General features: G+C 38.5%; 1 protein-coding gene across 1 annotated transcript in view; it reads right to left on the reverse strand.

Annotated features, from left to right (window-relative positions):
• Positions 1 to 2,131: 2,131 nt before the first annotated feature.
• Positions 2,132 to 17,664, reverse strand: part of GOLPH3 (golgi phosphoprotein 3) — a 32,476-nt gene continuing 16,943 nt past the window's right edge. The window contains exons 2-4 of the mRNA XM_051643072.1: positions 13,325 to 13,456; positions 7,636 to 7,750; positions 2,132 to 4,120 (exon numbers count right to left, since the gene is read on the reverse strand). Of these exons, the coding sequence (XP_051499032.1) occupies positions 3,696 to 4,120; positions 7,636 to 7,750; positions 13,325 to 13,456 (672 nt within the window). The 3' untranslated portion in view covers positions 2,132 to 3,695. The remainder of the gene's footprint in view (positions 4,121 to 7,635; positions 7,751 to 13,324; positions 13,457 to 17,664) is intronic.

Consider the following 17,664-nt stretch of genomic DNA (forward strand, 5'->3'; position numbering starts at 1 on the left):
TAAATGGAGAATAGGGGAAACCAGGACTTAAGAGGCTTTGACTACCTGAAGTGCCTGAAGCCCAGATGAGGCAGAACTAAAGCTTTGATGGGAGATCTTAAAGTTCTATTTCCCCAATTGGTGAAGACCAGAGCCTCAGGAAAAGCTTAAAATTACTTGGCAAACAAACAAAAAAATCCTTTTTTGTTGTATTGCATGCATATGACACGCAGCAACCACTTGCAGGTCAAAGCTTGAAAGGGTGCTTTATTTTGTTTCAGTACAGACTCGGTCCAGTTCACAGAGAACATATTAGTTAATACACATCTTCACTTTGTAGGAGAAATGGGCATGAACATATGAACATTCAGTCACCAGCATTCTGTAGCCAATTTATGCAACTTTCGTGTCAAAAGCATCATGTATGGCACACAGGTTTCACAAGCATCTTGTATAGAAGCACCATAACATCACCTCTAGAAACACAGGCGAGGAGGATGTAAATCTCAAGAACTATATATATACTGCTTGGGAAATTACCTTTCAAAATCCTGTTTTTGCCATTGACTTCAAAGTTTGTTTTAAAATAATGTATCCCTGAATAATAACTGTACTTACTCGAAGCACACATTCAAGTTCAGGCTACAGAGAGCAGTTGTTACTTTATGCAGCCATAGAGCTGAGGACTTGGAGCAGCTAAACTGTCTTAAACTCAGGCTCCGTGCATTGCTGCAGCAACTAATAGGAAGAAAGGTACCTTCACCTCAGAACAAAGCAGCCACCCATGTTTAACCATTTTTAGCAACAGAAATAGCAAAAAAGGCAAGGATGTTTGCTAAACCAGTCCCCATTAACCTACCAAACTTACCTTCCTCGTTAGACATAAGGTCCAGTAGCACTGATGAAGCTTTGGGTTTTTTAAAGCACAACATAGGAGCTGATCTGTTTCCCCTGCACATCCAGGCTTATACCAGGTGGTCTAGAAAAAGATACTGTCGCTCTTCACAAAACCTTAATTACTTACACCAAAGTGTTTGATACACCCAGTACAAACTCTCCCCACCACAGACAGAAGTTTGACCTCTAAGCAAAATAAAACTGAAAAATGCTGTAGGCAGCTGTCTTCTGTTAAGGGGAAAAAACCCCACAACAGTAACAACAACAACAAAAACACCACCAAAGAAAACCACAAAATAAAAACAAAAACCAACCTATTTCTGGAGAGATTAAATGGTGACAAGACCCAGTATCTTCCAAAACCTAACATAAAATGGCAGGCACATGGAAACTACTCACAGGAATTAAGATGAGAAGGCAGAAAAGGAACTATGAAAGACACTTTGAGTCTGAAGCATGTTTTGAGCATCATGTCCTCAAGGCCATTATTACAAATTTTTGCGCACTTAACCTGCTCCTGAATACTCCACTATTTCCTGACATTTTACCTAATTACTTCACTCTCAAAGCACAACAGAAAATGAGACAGATCACAGGGGAGAGAGAGACAAAGTATATGCTAACTCACTGCATTCAATCAAGTACATAATACTCTTTAAGCTGTCAAATATAAGAGAAACACGGTGACTTTCACTCCTCCTTCATTTAAACAATCAAGTTTTGAAATGTTAAAAGAAAACGTCTTAAGTTCATGCCCAAGCTCCTCAAAGTTTTAAACACAGCATCTTACAACTGAGAACACTGTTTGTCTTTTTATTTGTAAACCAGAGTATGAAAGGTCTTACAACACACTTTCTATTTTTCTAAAGAACCAGCATTTAAGAACTGAAAGAACAGTGTGCCACTACATGTTAAGGACCATATTTAAAAAACCTTTATTAAAAAAAGGTTATATAGGTATAATGAATTTAAATTGCATTTTAAAGTCAGCTACTTGAAAATGGAAGTCTAGTCACAGATATAGTTGTGCCCAAGACAGAAGAGCAAGGCAGGCACAGCTGAAGACTCACAAGCTAACTCAGCCTGCCTCAGTCACAACTTCTGCACATCTGAATGACAGACACCGTTGATTGGGTCAGTCTGAACTACTCAGTATAAACTCTCCCTTTCTAATAAGAAGGATATTAACTAAAGCTTTCATTTAAGCAATAAAATATTTCTATTTAGCAACAGAAAACAAAAATGACATGCTTGCTCTGTTTCAGGCACTTTCAAGATCATAGTTTATTTACTGTAGGTAAAAAGCTAGTATACAGATTAAGGGATCCCTTAAATTTCAACTCTACAGTTATACACCATCTAGTATTCTTGCTCTGAATATTAACCAAAAAAGTTTCTGAACACCTGTAAGCCCCACTATAAATTTGCACTGTTATGAGGGAAAAAAAAAAATCAATGCTTAATTTTTTCAATGCATAATATTTACACTGTGAAACCAATGGGAGATAACAAGCAGTGGCAAAAAGGCAATAAATTTTTAAAAGCCAAAGTTTTGTATATTTTTTTACAATAGTGTGCTAATCAGCAGAAATGCATATAAAAACATTAAAATATAGCAGAGCATCCCCTTACAGAAATCTTAATCATGTGAATTCCAATCATTACTTGCTAACCATTTACATGCAACACCTGCTAGGAACCAACTTTTTGTTTTTGAAGTGTAAAATAGATTATGAGGTTTAAGAGTCAAACATTTATTTGTGTACAAAATTAAAAACTGCACTCAAGAATTGTACCAGTAAAGAGCTTCTTCCATACAGGAGGGGAAAAAAAAAAAAAGAAACCATACAAACAATGATAGAAAGTGGTCTCTTTCCATACACTAATTGTCAAAGGCAATGCATAGACTTAGAACACCTGGATGGCAAACTGTAGACAACACAAGCAGACAGCTTTCACATACGTGTTCTTTACAGGAGGCCTTTCTTTCCATCAAATGGCAATGGCTGAGAGCAAATAAGGGGCACCAGGTGCACAACTAGAGTAGATCTTGCAAAATACTAAGATGGGGCAGTTGTTAATATACAATTTTAACTATATATACAATATAATGGAATGTATCCCATCCCAAAACAGGTTTATGAAACAATTGGACCTTTCTATACTAGTCTTATGACTCAACTGTTGTTTTAATGAAAATATAACTACACAAGAGACTCGCAAGAAAAGTAACATTTTGGGGGCATTTTACAGGAGATATTGACAAAGCTGCTTAATGGCATTTCTGCTTTTAAAGTAATTTTGTTAGATATAATTGAAACAACATCTGTGTATAAAATGTCCTGACAGACACTTCAACATGGAGCTTTGGTGATTTAAAAAGGCCCTTTTCAATCTGTTATGAATGGTACTGCAGAAGTGTTGATGCATGCACACATCTGTGTTAGCTGAGACTAGTGGTCCAACTGCATGCACATTTCCCCCTTGAGGTGCTTTCCACATTAAACTACTTCAATAACAATGAGATGAAAAATAGATTAAACAAAGTATTTCAGATAACTCAAACTGAATAGGAAATGGAATGCCAATATGGCAGTAAAACCTTCTTCTGTTGTTTTTAAACAGGAAGGTCTCTTGTACCAGCAGAATCCTCTATACAGATACACATAGAAGGAGGGAATACACCACTTATAATTCCCATTGAACAAGAGCCAATTCATCATGTGAGAAGGTACAAATTACAGAAAACATGAATAGTCAGTAGAAGAGAAACAACTGGTTTACATGAAAGAAGAGTGAACACTTCAGTCTGAATGCAGTTATTTTGTGAAAGCTGCTACAACAGCCCACAGAACCTCATTTGTGTTGGCTTTCATACATTCAACCTCAGGGTCTAAATCCAGAAGTTGCCGCACTCTCTTTGTGGCTAAATCATACTGCTCATCCAAAAGGGGGGCAAAAGCGTTCTCCAGAACATCTGAAGCATGAGCTAAATAAACCAGTGCCAGCAAGCGCTTGTCCATGCGGTGAGGATCGTTCACCCATTTGTCAAGAACTGCTTCTTGAACCTTCTTGATGAGGCGCTGTTTGATATTGTTGTTGGTGAGAGGGTGCGTAGTCATGTCAAAAAGGAGGAAGTTCTGTTTCTCTGTTGTCAGTACACCTTTTTCCACTAGATTTTTAGCTAACCGTTCACGGACATTTCGTAGCTGGTAGTGTAACTTCAGTGGGTTCCATGTTTCCCCTAAAAAAACAAGCCCAAAACCCAACAGTCAGGCAAAGCTTAAGCTGTACTGTTACAGTGATTTCCCCCCCGCCGTGGTGCAGAATGAGCTGTGAAATCCATATAGCTGACTATTACAGTAAGATACTGTGCTAATGTCAGCACTTCTCTGATCTCTGACCTACTCAGATACAGACATAGAGACCATGAGAGCCTCCTTGGAGGACTTCACTGAATGTTTACAGTTTGGATGAAATGCTATCTAAGCCATAACCCATGATTAAGGATATGACAAACAAGCAGTGTTGTACTGAAGAAAAAATATGAAGCCCAAATCCAAAGAAAGAGTTTACTTTTAATAATAAAAATAAGCATTTCCTCCAATCTTGTGCATTTGTCTTTTTCCAGCCTTTTACCGTATCAGAGACTGGAAGAAGTGTCATTGCCTTTCTTTTTGCCACAGCAACAAGATTAATGCGCATCTATCCTGTGCATTTCTCTATTTCTTCAGGTTTTCTGTCTTTTCTTCGTCCTGCGACCACTGGATAAAACAGCGACCATGCACTAGGGAGGGGAGGGAGAGGGGTTTGTGTGTACACTGGAGCACATGTTGGGCAGGGAATTTAATGTCTCAATAAAAAATTATTTCTAATACTTTTTGTTAAGGCAGGAGAATCTGGCCCTTTGGAGTGTATGACTGTGTGCACAGAGAATTTTAAAAGCACAAAACCAGAATCAACAGCTACTGAAAAAGCTGTAATTATTAAGCACTGCCAAATCCACCTTTGCTTGAGAGTTTACTTAAGACAAAATTTTAGGTCCAGCCTAAGTACTTATCATAAGTATTAAAATCTCCTCCTAATAAAAAAGCTTCATACATTTTGAGAGGCAACAGAAGAAACAGCATGAAGTATTTCTTACACAGATGAAGGTTTTCTAGAAATTATATGACACTTTCTGTATTGATTGGTTTCTATATAAGAAAGCTTCTTAAAAAAATTCATTAACATCCAACAACAATAAAAACAACCAGGTACTATTTTAAGGTTTCTCCCACTGTGATATAAAGTGACATACACTGTATCCACTAACAGCCAAGTTAAGTAAGCAAATGAAATGACACCAACTGTACATCAAATGTGATTCCCCAGCTTGACCACGAACAAAACTACCACACACACAAACGTGTAGTTTCTTTACAGTGTTTCATGGGACAAAGGCTATTTCTTAGATTTTTCTATATTTGTTACAGATATGGCTATACAGTAGCAAAAAATCAATACTGTGGCGACACCTTGTGACCAATCTCCTCAATTACAAAGCCACTTGTCCAAACAGACAGATACATTTGTTACATCTGTGAAGATGCACAGAATTGTCATAGTTGGAAAGGACCTCCAATTACCACCGAGTTCAACCACCAACACAACCCCCTCCCCCAAACAACCACAACCACCACACACTCTACCAGAAAACACACATACGAAAAAATAACACAACACAAACCAAAAAACCTACAACCTCAGCCACTAGAGCATGCCCTGAAGTGCCACATCTAGATGTTTCTTGAATACCTCCTAGGATGCTGACTCAACCACCTCCCTGGCCAGGCTGTTCTAGTGCCTGACCACTCTTTCAGTACAGAAATTCTTCCTAATATCCAGTCTGAATCTCCCCTGTCGCAACTTCAGGGCATAAAGATCTGACACTTTGATCCAAACTTCTGTATTCCCTACACTTGCTTTGCTTAGAGGCCATCTTATAAACAATATCAGCCTGGCAAACATCACCTTGCATGTCCATATAAATATTTCCACAATGGCTTTGAACTCCTATGTACTGTAACTTCAAGCAGCACTCTCAAGGAGCACTCTTCATATGCATATGGCTTAAAATAACAGTGTCTATTCTTCCAGGATCAGGTCCTAAAGCAAAATTCTAAAAGAGTTTATTAAAAGAACCCAAAACAAAACCACCAAAATATTTTTCTTCAAAGTGCAGTTCTCTAAACAGTGGGAAACACAAAGAACTGTAATGACACCCCAAGTAATTGTTAACCACACATGGGCAAAAATCATTGAGCCAAGTCTTAGCCACAGCACTGACAATAACTATCTTCCCAGAGCCAAAGCTCAGTCAGGTCAGGCAAACCTTAGCTTAGCTCAAGGAAAACATACAACAGTGTTCATTCATTAATTGACCTTTTTTGTATCAGTACTACCTTGATGTGCTCCACACTGGGAGTGAAGGTGAAATGTCAGCAGAAATTATGTATTTGGGACAAGAAAAATGTTTTTGCAGGCTACAAAAGTGAAGGAGAGCTGAGCACGAACTGAACTGGAAGACAATGCAGCCACCATGCCCCCTACCGACCAGGACTGATGTGTTCTCCTCTCTCCCTCTGCATGATAGTCAAGGAGCAAGAATGGATGATGGATGACAAGGACAGGAGAGTGAACTGTGGTGCAAGGAAGGCTGTTTAAGGTGCTACAGGTTGAATAGGAAGGACATAATGAAAATAAGAAGGCAGGGGAAGGTGGAGGGATTATGCTCACTTTCAAAATGTATCAATTGTTACATTTAATGGATTTAGATAGACAACTTACAGTCTTATTACCCACCCCTCCCAGAGTCACGTTGCTGACAAAACAGCAGGTTTTTTTTCCTGCACTGTTTGCACAACTGAAGTACAGCTCTGATCTGCTCCAAGGAAGCTGCATTTTGTGTTTTGTAAAAACAAACCCTGGTGATGAATTCTGGCTACAGAAAGAAACCACAACAAAACAACAGAAGCACTTTATGTTAGAAGATGGTAATTGTTAATTTCAGTTTAATTTATGCATACTGAGGATACAGCTGATGGCAAGGTATATGAAAAATGTTAACTGCAACTGTAAAGATGAAATCTAGCTGACATTTCATATTCTTTTTGCAACAACTTATTAGCTTTACAGGAGAGCTGTGTGCATAGTATCCATCTTTAAGACTTTGTTTTGAACAAGAAGTATCTAACATTTGAAAATACTTATTTTTATTTCTCCAGTTACTGAAAAATAGAACTCCTGACTGTATAGTTTCTTGAGGATGTTCTGGCCATTAATTCTAAATTTTTACATCTCATTTTTACATTTACATCAGCAGTGAGCTCCTTACCACTGTTCTTCTGAAAAAGATGTGAATACTGAATCCACACACCTACACTCCAAACTTCCACTAACCCTCATTTCCAATTATACAGAAAGGCAGTTACATCCCCCAAGGTGAAGGTCTAATTTACTTCAGAATCAGGGAAAAGCACTCCTTCCATAGAGTTGAGGTGTCTCTGACACTTTTGTATAGAGACCAAGTTAAGTCAAAAGCAAGAGTTTCTTATATCTGATTAAAGGCTACAATCAACAAGAGACTACCCTAGAGGAGACTAATTAACTTTTTTGCATACTTTCCCTCCAAAAACCTTACAGTATAATTTCCAGTGATGCCAGATAATTAGCTTCACTGGGGGGAAAAAGCAAATTTATATTATGTCCAAGGCTTACCACTAAGCAGTTCAATCCAATTTTGTACTGTTTCAGGAGGCTGGGTTTCTTTTATGTGTTTCAGAGCTTCATCAAGCAGAACATCCCCTGTAGGAGCATCTGACTTGCAGATCACCTAGGACAGAATAAAACGCAGTCAGTATTTTGACTTAAATTCATATACCATAAATACCATATACCACAAATACCAATAAAAACTGGGAAAATCTGTTACCAAAACCAAGGAAGTTTTAATAAGGAACCAGCTCTAAGAATATGCAACTTTAAAAAACTGTTTAGTTAAAAAAACAAACAAACAGCTGCTATCAAGGATTTTAACTACAAAGTTGTATGTTAAGTCTTAGATTATGTAGAACTTAAATTAACCTCAGTTGACTAAAACTATAATATTACTAACATGCTTAACACTGATTTTTTAAAGGAAGGTAATCCACTGACCCAGCCAGGTCCTTCACTTGCTCCCCAAAACTAAGTACACTACACTGTTAAATTACTCTTTGATGGCAGTCCATTTTACTGCTTTTGAATTTATTAAAAATATTTTAGTTAAAGAATTAGGCCATGTGAAATTGAGAAATCAATAACAAACTCAAAAAGCAGAAAAACCGGTTTTCTTCTTCTATATATTCATGGATAAAAACAGGTTTAAGACAACACCTGTGAATTTTACTGCTCTGAGAAACACAGCGACCAGCAATACTATGTTTCATTCCCCAGCAGTTAAAAGACACATATTAGGCAAAATATATTTGTACTAATAAATCTCTTAATATGCAATAATAAACACAGTATCACTCAAGTTTGTTATTTAATAACTTCTAAAATCATTTGGGCTCTTCTCTCAAAAGAGCCCAGGAGAACAACAGTAAAATCGTTCACAGTAACAAAATAAAATGTAAGAATTTGAGTGACTGCTTGTTCATCAGTATAAGTACTTGTATAAACCATGTACAAATATGTTTTTTCTGGTTAGAAAAGACCACCAAACAAAACCAAACAGATTAAACTAGCACTAGTCCATATGTTTGAATAAACAACAACAAATCTTTCTTTAAGAAAAGTTTCAAAGTAGTTTATAAAAGTAACAACTAAATCTGGCAACTTACTTTTACAAGTTAGCACTTTGTAAGCATCACGAAAAAAGGTAATAGGCAATTGACAGAAGAACGAACACATCAACATAATTCCACATATAAAAGAAGCAAGTGAAAGCTCTTATTTTTTTGCAAAGTTTGACATTAATCAGAAAGGTGTTCTGGAAAAGCTTTAAGTGTCCTACTGAAAGACATCCCAAGTTTATTTCTGTAGTTCTAATAACCCCTACTACAAACAACAGAGAAGTAGAGAGGATATTCATGGAGCTTGTAGATGATACTGAAATTAGTTGCAACGGTAAAACAGCTTAAATACTGGTAAGATAATGCCATAATACAAAGTCAATGAGAAGAAATGAAAACTGCTGGAGAGATCTTTGTGAATACCTTACAGGTCATAGCTGGAATACTATTTCCAATTTAGATGGTATATATAAAGGACATAAACTAATAATTTAAATAACAACCAGCAAGAATTAACCAGTCCACAACACAAGGTTAAAAAGAACAAAGACTGTTCAGAAATAAAAAGAAAGCATGTAAGATATTTTTATAAAGAGAGTACTGAACAGTCATTTAGGGTGGCTACTTAGGGAAAAATAAGATTATTCTGGAAATAAGGAAGATTGAGAGGTTACACTGCCAAAAACTTCAACAGCCAAATTAAACACCCCAAGGAGCCACTGAATCGCATCCAGTGGAGAATTTCAAGACTAAATATCTGCCAAGGAGGGACCAAAGAAACCTCATAACCTGTTACTGCCTCAAGATTAAATGGTCTCTTGAGATGCTGTCCAGGTCTCCATTTTTGGGACCTAGCAATCACTCCAGCTATAAACCTCAGTTATTAGGTTTTAAGAACACAACCGCATCTTAATCCAGACAAACCCTATTTGAAAGTAATCACAAAACAGTGAGTATTTATCTTTCTGATTTACATGCTTGCATCACAGTGTCACTCAAAACCTCTATTAACAATATTTAACTATATTATGCATCTTCCAGTTTTATATCAAGATTCTGAATTTTTTGAAGTTGCTGTTCTTTAATTATACAGAAGCATAATTCAAGCTGGGTTTTTGAGATGCTGGATTGTGGCTATTAATAGCCACCTTCCAGATATTCTTTTGATAATTAGCCTTAGAATGTCCGACTTTTTTATCTTTACTTCTTTTTAAAACTGACATGTCAGCAGTATTTTAATTTCTTTGAAATGTCCCATATGATTAGTTTCAGAGTAATCTTAGTTACATTGCATCACCCCAGCATGACGCAATGGGTAACGTACTACTCACCGTCTCACTTCAATAGATAAGATGTGTAGTGATCTTTTTGACACCCTTTATTATTTAAAAAAAAAACAACCAACCAAACCACACTGAAGAGATTAAAAAAATGCTTTTAAGTCTAAGATAAAGTTGGGGGTATTTAAGTTTAGAAAATAACTTCCCTTGCTTATCTGGGGTTAAGATACTTTTTCCTACCACTGCAAAGAAGTTTAAGAACCTAGTCTGAATATAATGAACCATGACAGTATGAGCCTAAGCATACAGGCATTTGGAGGAAAGAGATGTAAAGAGCATAGAGTCCCCAATTAAATTCAGTCAGGACTCCATAAGCTCTTGTGAAGCTACAGTGCACGGTGATTTTACTTCTAAGTCTATTATCCTCTGCAGCAAGGCATATAGCCCTGTTTCTTCTCACTTCTCTGCTATACTGAAAATGCACTGCACAGGTTTTTCTGATTATTCTTCTCCTCAAACAAAAACAAACTTCCATGGTATTTCCCTTCCCAACACAGGGAGACAGGCAACAACAGAAGCCCAGCCATCTCTCTCCTATCTTCATGGATCTGCTCTTTCTTGGATAGGGATTTATCAATGAATGTTTCCTATCTCTCTTCAGAGTTGTAGCAGCACAAGAAGAGTGGGAAATTGAGTGGGTTAGGGATCTTGTTAATTGAATCATCACAGAAGATTAAGCATCCACAAGGGAGAATTTTGTTTCTCTCTTCAACAGATGAGCTAAGGCAGAGAAAGAAGCTAAGATCTTGGTTCTTCAGAGAGGATAGTCCTCAGCCTTATGTCAAAAAACATATTGGTTATTCCAATTTTTCAGCAATTTATCAGGTACTAGATTTGTCTTGGATCTAACTGCTGAGGAAATTTCAATTATAAAGAATATTTAATTTGCATGTTCCATGACACAGCTTTGCAATTAAGCAATGCTAAAGATTAAGCACCTTGTGCTGATTTTTAAATACATTTCATTACTTAGTTTTAATACAAAAATTTACTCTTGCATGAAAGACTCAGAATTGACAGCTATAAAATACTGAAGTTAATAAGCCACGGATTTGTTGACATTTCTTTTGTTTACAAAACTCTAATATTTGGTTTGCCTTCTGATGCTGTAAGGCAGCATAGAGTACCATTTTCTATCTTAAATAACCACTAGTCTTAGAAATTACTTTATTTATATAAAAGCTCCAGACTTGGTATGTTTCTAAAATTTACACCAGTAGATACAACTCCAACATTACGTGATGATTACACACTCTTAAGTCAAGTTTACAAGGATGTTGCAACATAAAATATGTCATATTGACTTTCAAAGTTTCACTAACATCCATCAAGTCCTTGTCTGCCAGTTTCTCAGTCTCATTTGTCTCTCTATGACATTCAAGCATGGATTTAATGCATCTTGATCCTTTCTGAAGTTCTGTCTTAGAAAATGCAAAACAATCATCATCAAAGATCCACCTGATTTAAGGCTTGGAGTGGAAGTCATTGTAGCTAGCCGTCTTTTAAGTCAGCTGTATGACCAAGGGCACAGTTAGCCAGTTATAAATCTATACCACTGCCCAAAAAAAATAGTTCTATCCTCTTCTTGTTCTCACCTTATTGCTTGTGCCAGCAGTTTCACTTGTGCCCCACCTGACAACATGATCAAGAAAGTGATTCAAGTAAAAACTAAACTAATCAAAGAACTGAATTAGTTTTCAGCCAGAGGGGTCACCTCACAAGGCTGTACAAATGCTAGCAACAATCCAACAGGTACTCCAATATGCCTGCTTACAAAGGCAGCACTACCCTCCTCAGCTGCCACAAAAGCTGAAGTCACTGAATCCTAAACTTCTCACTTAAATGCATGGTCTGAAAATACAGGTTTCTGAATTACAAATCAAAGCTTTGAGTTTTAAGTAGGTTTTAGCTTCTTAAAAGGACAAGGAGGGCCCTTGGTAGAGTTGAGTCACATCTAGCCAATACAGAAACAAGACCAAAATTTGGTGTTTGTGCAAAACATACCTAACCACCCCCAAAACCACATGATAAATTTTAACAAAAAAAAAAAACCAAAAAACCAAGATCAAACAAAAAACCCCTAGTAAGAATTAAAAAACACCCAACCAACAAAAAATCCACAACTACAAAACAAACCACCCAAAAGAATAGAATAATTTTGCTTGTATTCTTATATGCCCAGGTTATAATTCTGTTTTCCTGGGGAAAAAAAAGTTAAAATTTCAGGTAGATAGAGCTGACAAGGCTCACACAGAATAAAAACAACTGCTGAAGAACATTCCTGAATATCTAAGGAAACAACAGGTTTGGAGGGGAAAAAAAAAAGTGGAAACTAAGAAATACTGAATATGCTTAAATGAAGCTAAAAGAAGCAGAGGTGTTTGTCTGAACAGAGGTTTGATTATTCAGAAAAGGAGGCAGCTGGGAGAAGGACAGAGAATTTTTAAACATTCCCTTAAAAAATGAGCAAAACATAGTATTTTCAGGGAAATGTGCCATAAAAGGGAATTTATCTGTGGTGGATTGACAAAATTTGACTATGTATTAAATAAGCTTATTTTACAAGTACCTTTAATGCTGATGAAGTAAAAATTCTCCAGTGTGACTGTGCACACTTTGTACAAAAGAAAACTCCAGCAGAAAAAGTAACAGATTAAGGCCTCAACTCTTCAGCCTAATTCAATACTAGACCTTAAAAATGTGTCCATCTTAAAGGTGAGCGAGTACAATAAATTTAACACATCGGTCACATGCTTAAACAAGATACAGTTATGTGTTCTCAGGCACCCAAGGTACAAGAATGATTTCCCTTCTGTGCACTGCAAGCACAAAATGCAATGCTGGGCACACCAGAATTAAACTGGTGGCTTGCAGGATCCACGTAGCAGGCTGTCAGTTAGCCGTTCCTTTCAGCCTCAGCCCACATCTCACCACCATTGCGAAAGTCGGTTCTTTCAGCAGAGTATAACTGGTGCTACTGGCTCTCAGTACCAACTGCTGCCACCACACCCTGGCCAGAGCCACTGCCAACTGTTTCTGCAAGGTTCCCAACAGTGGCAGGGACACGTCAAGACAACAAACAGGCGAAGAGAACAAGTACACCAGAAATTACAAGGCAGTTCAGCTCAGCATTTAAACACTTTGCGCATCTTAGGTCACTATTCAGAATCTCTATCCCCACGTATTGAAAAAAAAAAGTCTTTTTTTTTTTTACAACCAGCTGTAATTTATAACTACTGTATTGCCAGGAGCATGACACAAATGTAAAGGAGATCACTTTCCTCCACCTACCTTTCTTGTTAACAGACTTTTGCGCCTCATTCCACAGGTCTCTAGCTGAAGACGCCCACGCAATGCCAATTCGATTAACATACAGCCACGCAATCCTGAGGAGATGCAATCATTCCAGAATGATGTGTAACCCTGTGAAGAATTAAAGACAGTAAGATATCTCCATCTCCACCTGAAAGCAAATTGAAAAAGAGACTTACTGCATTGTCTAAGCAGTTCTCCTGCCTTCATACACTTCTAGTACCATCACTAGTCAACTACCATTCCTGTACTGAAAAAATGAGACAGCTTCATCCCCTAATAGCTTTGACACAATCTCTGCTTTCTGAAGAACAGGGAAACCTCAGGAAAGTGATACAAAACAACGAGATACCAAGAACTGCAAGATACAAATTGTAGTTAATACAGTCAAAATAAACTTACTAATTTATGAGACATCAAGTTTTGATATTAGCGACATCACACATGCTTATCTGGGAGTCTTAGGAAGTATTAGAATGATTTTACATTCATAAACAACACACCACTCATTAACTAAAAACAGCCTGAAAATCAATACTGAGTAAAATACAGAGTATAATGGAAACACAAATGTGGCAATAAAGACAAACCACAAAAAATATTTTTCAGCTTGAATACAGTAAACCAAAGGACCAAGCAAATATTTGGAAAAGCTACTATTTTTTCATTTAAATCCTTTGAAAACATGTATTTTTAAAGCTTGATGCTTATTATTCTTACACAGACTGCAAAACTGCAAACCACATATATTCTATGAACCACACCACATTTACTGTGTTTTTTCTTCTTCATTTCTGCACTGAAAGAATCATAAAATTGTTTGGGTTGGAAGGAACCTCAAAGATCATCTAGGTACAACCCTCCTTCACAGGCAGTGACACCTCCCACTAGACCAGGTTGCTCAAAGGCCCATCCAATCTGACCTTGAACACTCCCAGGGATAGGGCATGAACAACTCCTGAGTTACCTGCTCCAGTGGCTCACCACCTTCACAGTAAATAATTTCTCCCTAGTATCTCACACAAATCTACTGTATTTCAGCTTAAAAGCATTCCCCCTCATCCTATCACTTCGTGCCCTTGTCTAAAGTCCCTCCCCAGCTTTCCTGTAGTCCCTTCAGATACTAGAAGGCTGCTATGAGGTCTCCCCGGAGCCTGCTCCTCTGCAGGCTGAAAAAAAACCAACTCTCTCAGCCTGTCTTCAGAGGAGAGGTGCTCCAGCCCTCTCATCATTTTCATGACCCTCCTCTGGGCCCTTTGTTGGGGGCTCCAGAATGGACACAGTTCTCCAGGTTGGGTCTCACAAGAGCCGAGTAAAGGGGGAGAATCACCTCCCTTGACGTCCTGGCCACACTTCTTTTGATGCGGCCCAGGACATAGTTGGCTTCCTCGGATGCAAGCACACACTGTCAGCTCATAAGCAAACACTTCCAAGTCCCTCTCAGGGCTGCTCTCAACCCATTCTCTGCACAGCCTGTAATTGTGGACCCTGCAGCCTGGCCTTGCTGAACTTCACGTGGTTTTCACAGGCCCACCTCTCAAGCCTATCAAGGTCCCTCTGGATGGCATCCCTTCTCCCCAGGGTGTTGACCGTATCACAGAGCTTGGTGCTGGCAGCAAACCTGCCACGGGTCCCACTCAATTCCACTGTCCCATTTCACCAACAAAGCTGTTAAACAGCACCAGGCCCAGTACTGACTCCTGAGGAACACCACTCGTCATCAGTCTCCACATGGACATTTAGCTGTTAACTGCAACTCTTTGAGTGCAGCCATTCAGCCAATTCCTTATGCACCATATGATCTGTCCATCAAGTCCATGTCTCTCCAACTTAGAGACAAGGATATTGTGTCAAATGCTTTTTTATCCAGGTATATGACATCAGTTGCCCTTTCCTTATCCACCACTGTTGTAACCCTGTCATAGAAAGCAACCAAATTTGTTAAGCATGATTTGCCCTTAATGAAGTCACCTCCTTTTGTTCTATGTGCCTTAGCATAGTTTCCAGGACGGTCTGCTCTGTGATCTTGCTGGGCATAGAGGTGAGACTGACTGGCCTGTAGTTCCCTGGGACTTCTTTTTTTCCCTTTTTAAAAATGGGGGTTATGTTTCCCATTTTCCAGTCAGTGGGAACTGCACCTAACTGCCAAGATTTCTCAAATATGATAGATAGTGGCTTAGCAACTTCATCTGCCAGGAGCCACAGAGGGATCTCATCAGGTCCTCTGGATTTGTGTACCTTCAGGGTTCTTAGATGGTCTTGAAACTGCTCTGCCCCTACAGTGGGTGGTTCTTTATTCTCCCAGTCCCTGCCTTTGCTTTCTGTGACTTGGGTGATCTGGCTCAAGCATTTGCCAGTGAAGACTGAGGCCAAAAAGGCTTTGAGTACCTCAGCCTTCTCCATATTGCAGGTAATGAGATAGCCCATTTCCTTCGGGAGAGGGCCCACACTTTCCCTAGTGTTCCTTTTATCACCAAGGTAACTGTAGAAGCTTATCTTCTTACCCTTTATGTCCCTGGCCAGATTTACTTCTCTCGGGGCTTTAGCCTTCCTAACCTGATCCCTGGCTGCTCATACAATTTCTCTGTACTCCTCCCAGGCCTTCTGCGTCCCAGGCTTCCTCCTTGTGTTTGAGTTCATCCAGAAGCATCCTGTTCATCCCTGCTGGCTTCCTGGCATTTCTGCCTGACTTCCTTGTTGTTGGGATGCATTGCTCCAGAGCTTGGAGGAACTGACCCTTGAATAATAAATAGCTTTCCTGGGTCCCTCTTCCCTCCAGTACCTCTCATGGTACTCTTAATAGGCCAGTCCCCTAAGAGACCAATGTCTGCTCTCCTGAAATCCAGGGTAGAGAGATTGCTGTGTGCCCTCCTCACTGCTCTAATGATCTTGAATTCCACCATTTCATGATCACAGCAGCCATAGTTGCCCTTGACCCCATCAACTCCTCCTTCTTGGTGAGACCAAGGTTCAGCACAGCACTTCTCCTTGTTGGTTCCAGTATCACTTGCAGAAGGAAGTTATTATCAACACACTGCAGGAACCTCCTGGCTTGCTTATGCCCTGCTGTGCTGTCCCTCCCTTCAATCCTAACTCATAAAAACTCTCAGTTGGCTCCTCATCCATCCCCAGGCAGAGCTCCAGTCACTGCAGCTGGTCACTGATGTAGAGAGAGTAACACCCTGTCATCTACCTTGCTTGTCCTTCCTAAAGGGCCTGTATCCTTCAATTCCAACACTCCAGTCACAGGAGTACTCCAACCATGTTTCCATGTGTTCATGTTCAGTGTAACTGAAAATTACTAGAAGCAGACGTTTATCTCTGACATTACAAACAGCTTCTTGACATCTGCTTTAAATGGCATACAGCAAACTAGAAAAAGGTGCAAAAAAGAGAAACAATAATGCTCAACATTACAGAATTACTGTCTATTAAAAAGGCTACCTATGGACAGTGAAGAAAAGAGTTAAAGGGGTAGAGAATAATATTATATGGAGATGGAGAACAGCAATATAGAATAATGTGCACAGGTCCACAGACAAGAACTTAAAGGGGCTAAATGAAGCCAGATCACAGGTAAGAAAAATCAAATGCCAACTTATTTTCTATGTTTCTATTAAAACTATTTTTACAGGAAGACAGAAGTTTTAAAAAATCTTATAAAAATGAGTTAAATTCATAAGAGATTGAAAATTCATAGGATCAATCTCATAGGAGACTGGTAAGTCTGACAGTCAGCAACAGATCTGTAAACGGGGCATGGCCTGGGAAGCTGCCACCATGTTGAAGTCAAGTGTGTACACTGGAGGAGTTGTCATTCTGTGTACAGGTGTTCCCTGAAATGTGCACACTATTACAGGGTATGGAACAAACTAGGAATTTGTTTTGACCTTTTAACACTGTTCTCACCATTATTCCAAATACTTAACAGTCTCAAAACATTTAAGTTGAAGATCAAAGTCCATTATTTATAGATGCAAGTCATTCCACTATTTAACGTGCTCAAACAGAACCAGTTTTCTCACAAATACAACACCCAAGTATTTTTACTTCATCCATCTTCCTACTAGTCTTTTGTAATTTTATAAACATCCTAACTCAATGAAATACTTATGTAATTAAAGTTACTAAGCAGTGGGGGAGAGAGGGGAAGTCCTACAAATCAGGCAATTATTTTTATCTGACAGCAATCACACTTGAATAGCATTTTAAGCTATGAATAGCTCACAAGACAATATTTTACATCTACACTTGTTCAAAGATCAAAAGAATGTTTACAACTGTCATGTTTATTGACACAAACACAGAACAAAAGCATT

This window comes from Apus apus, chromosome Z (assembly GCF_020740795.1).
Source record: "Apus apus isolate bApuApu2 chromosome Z, bApuApu2.pri.cur, whole genome shotgun sequence".
NCBI classification, from domain to species: Eukaryota; Metazoa; Chordata; class Aves; order Apodiformes; family Apodidae; genus Apus; species Apus apus.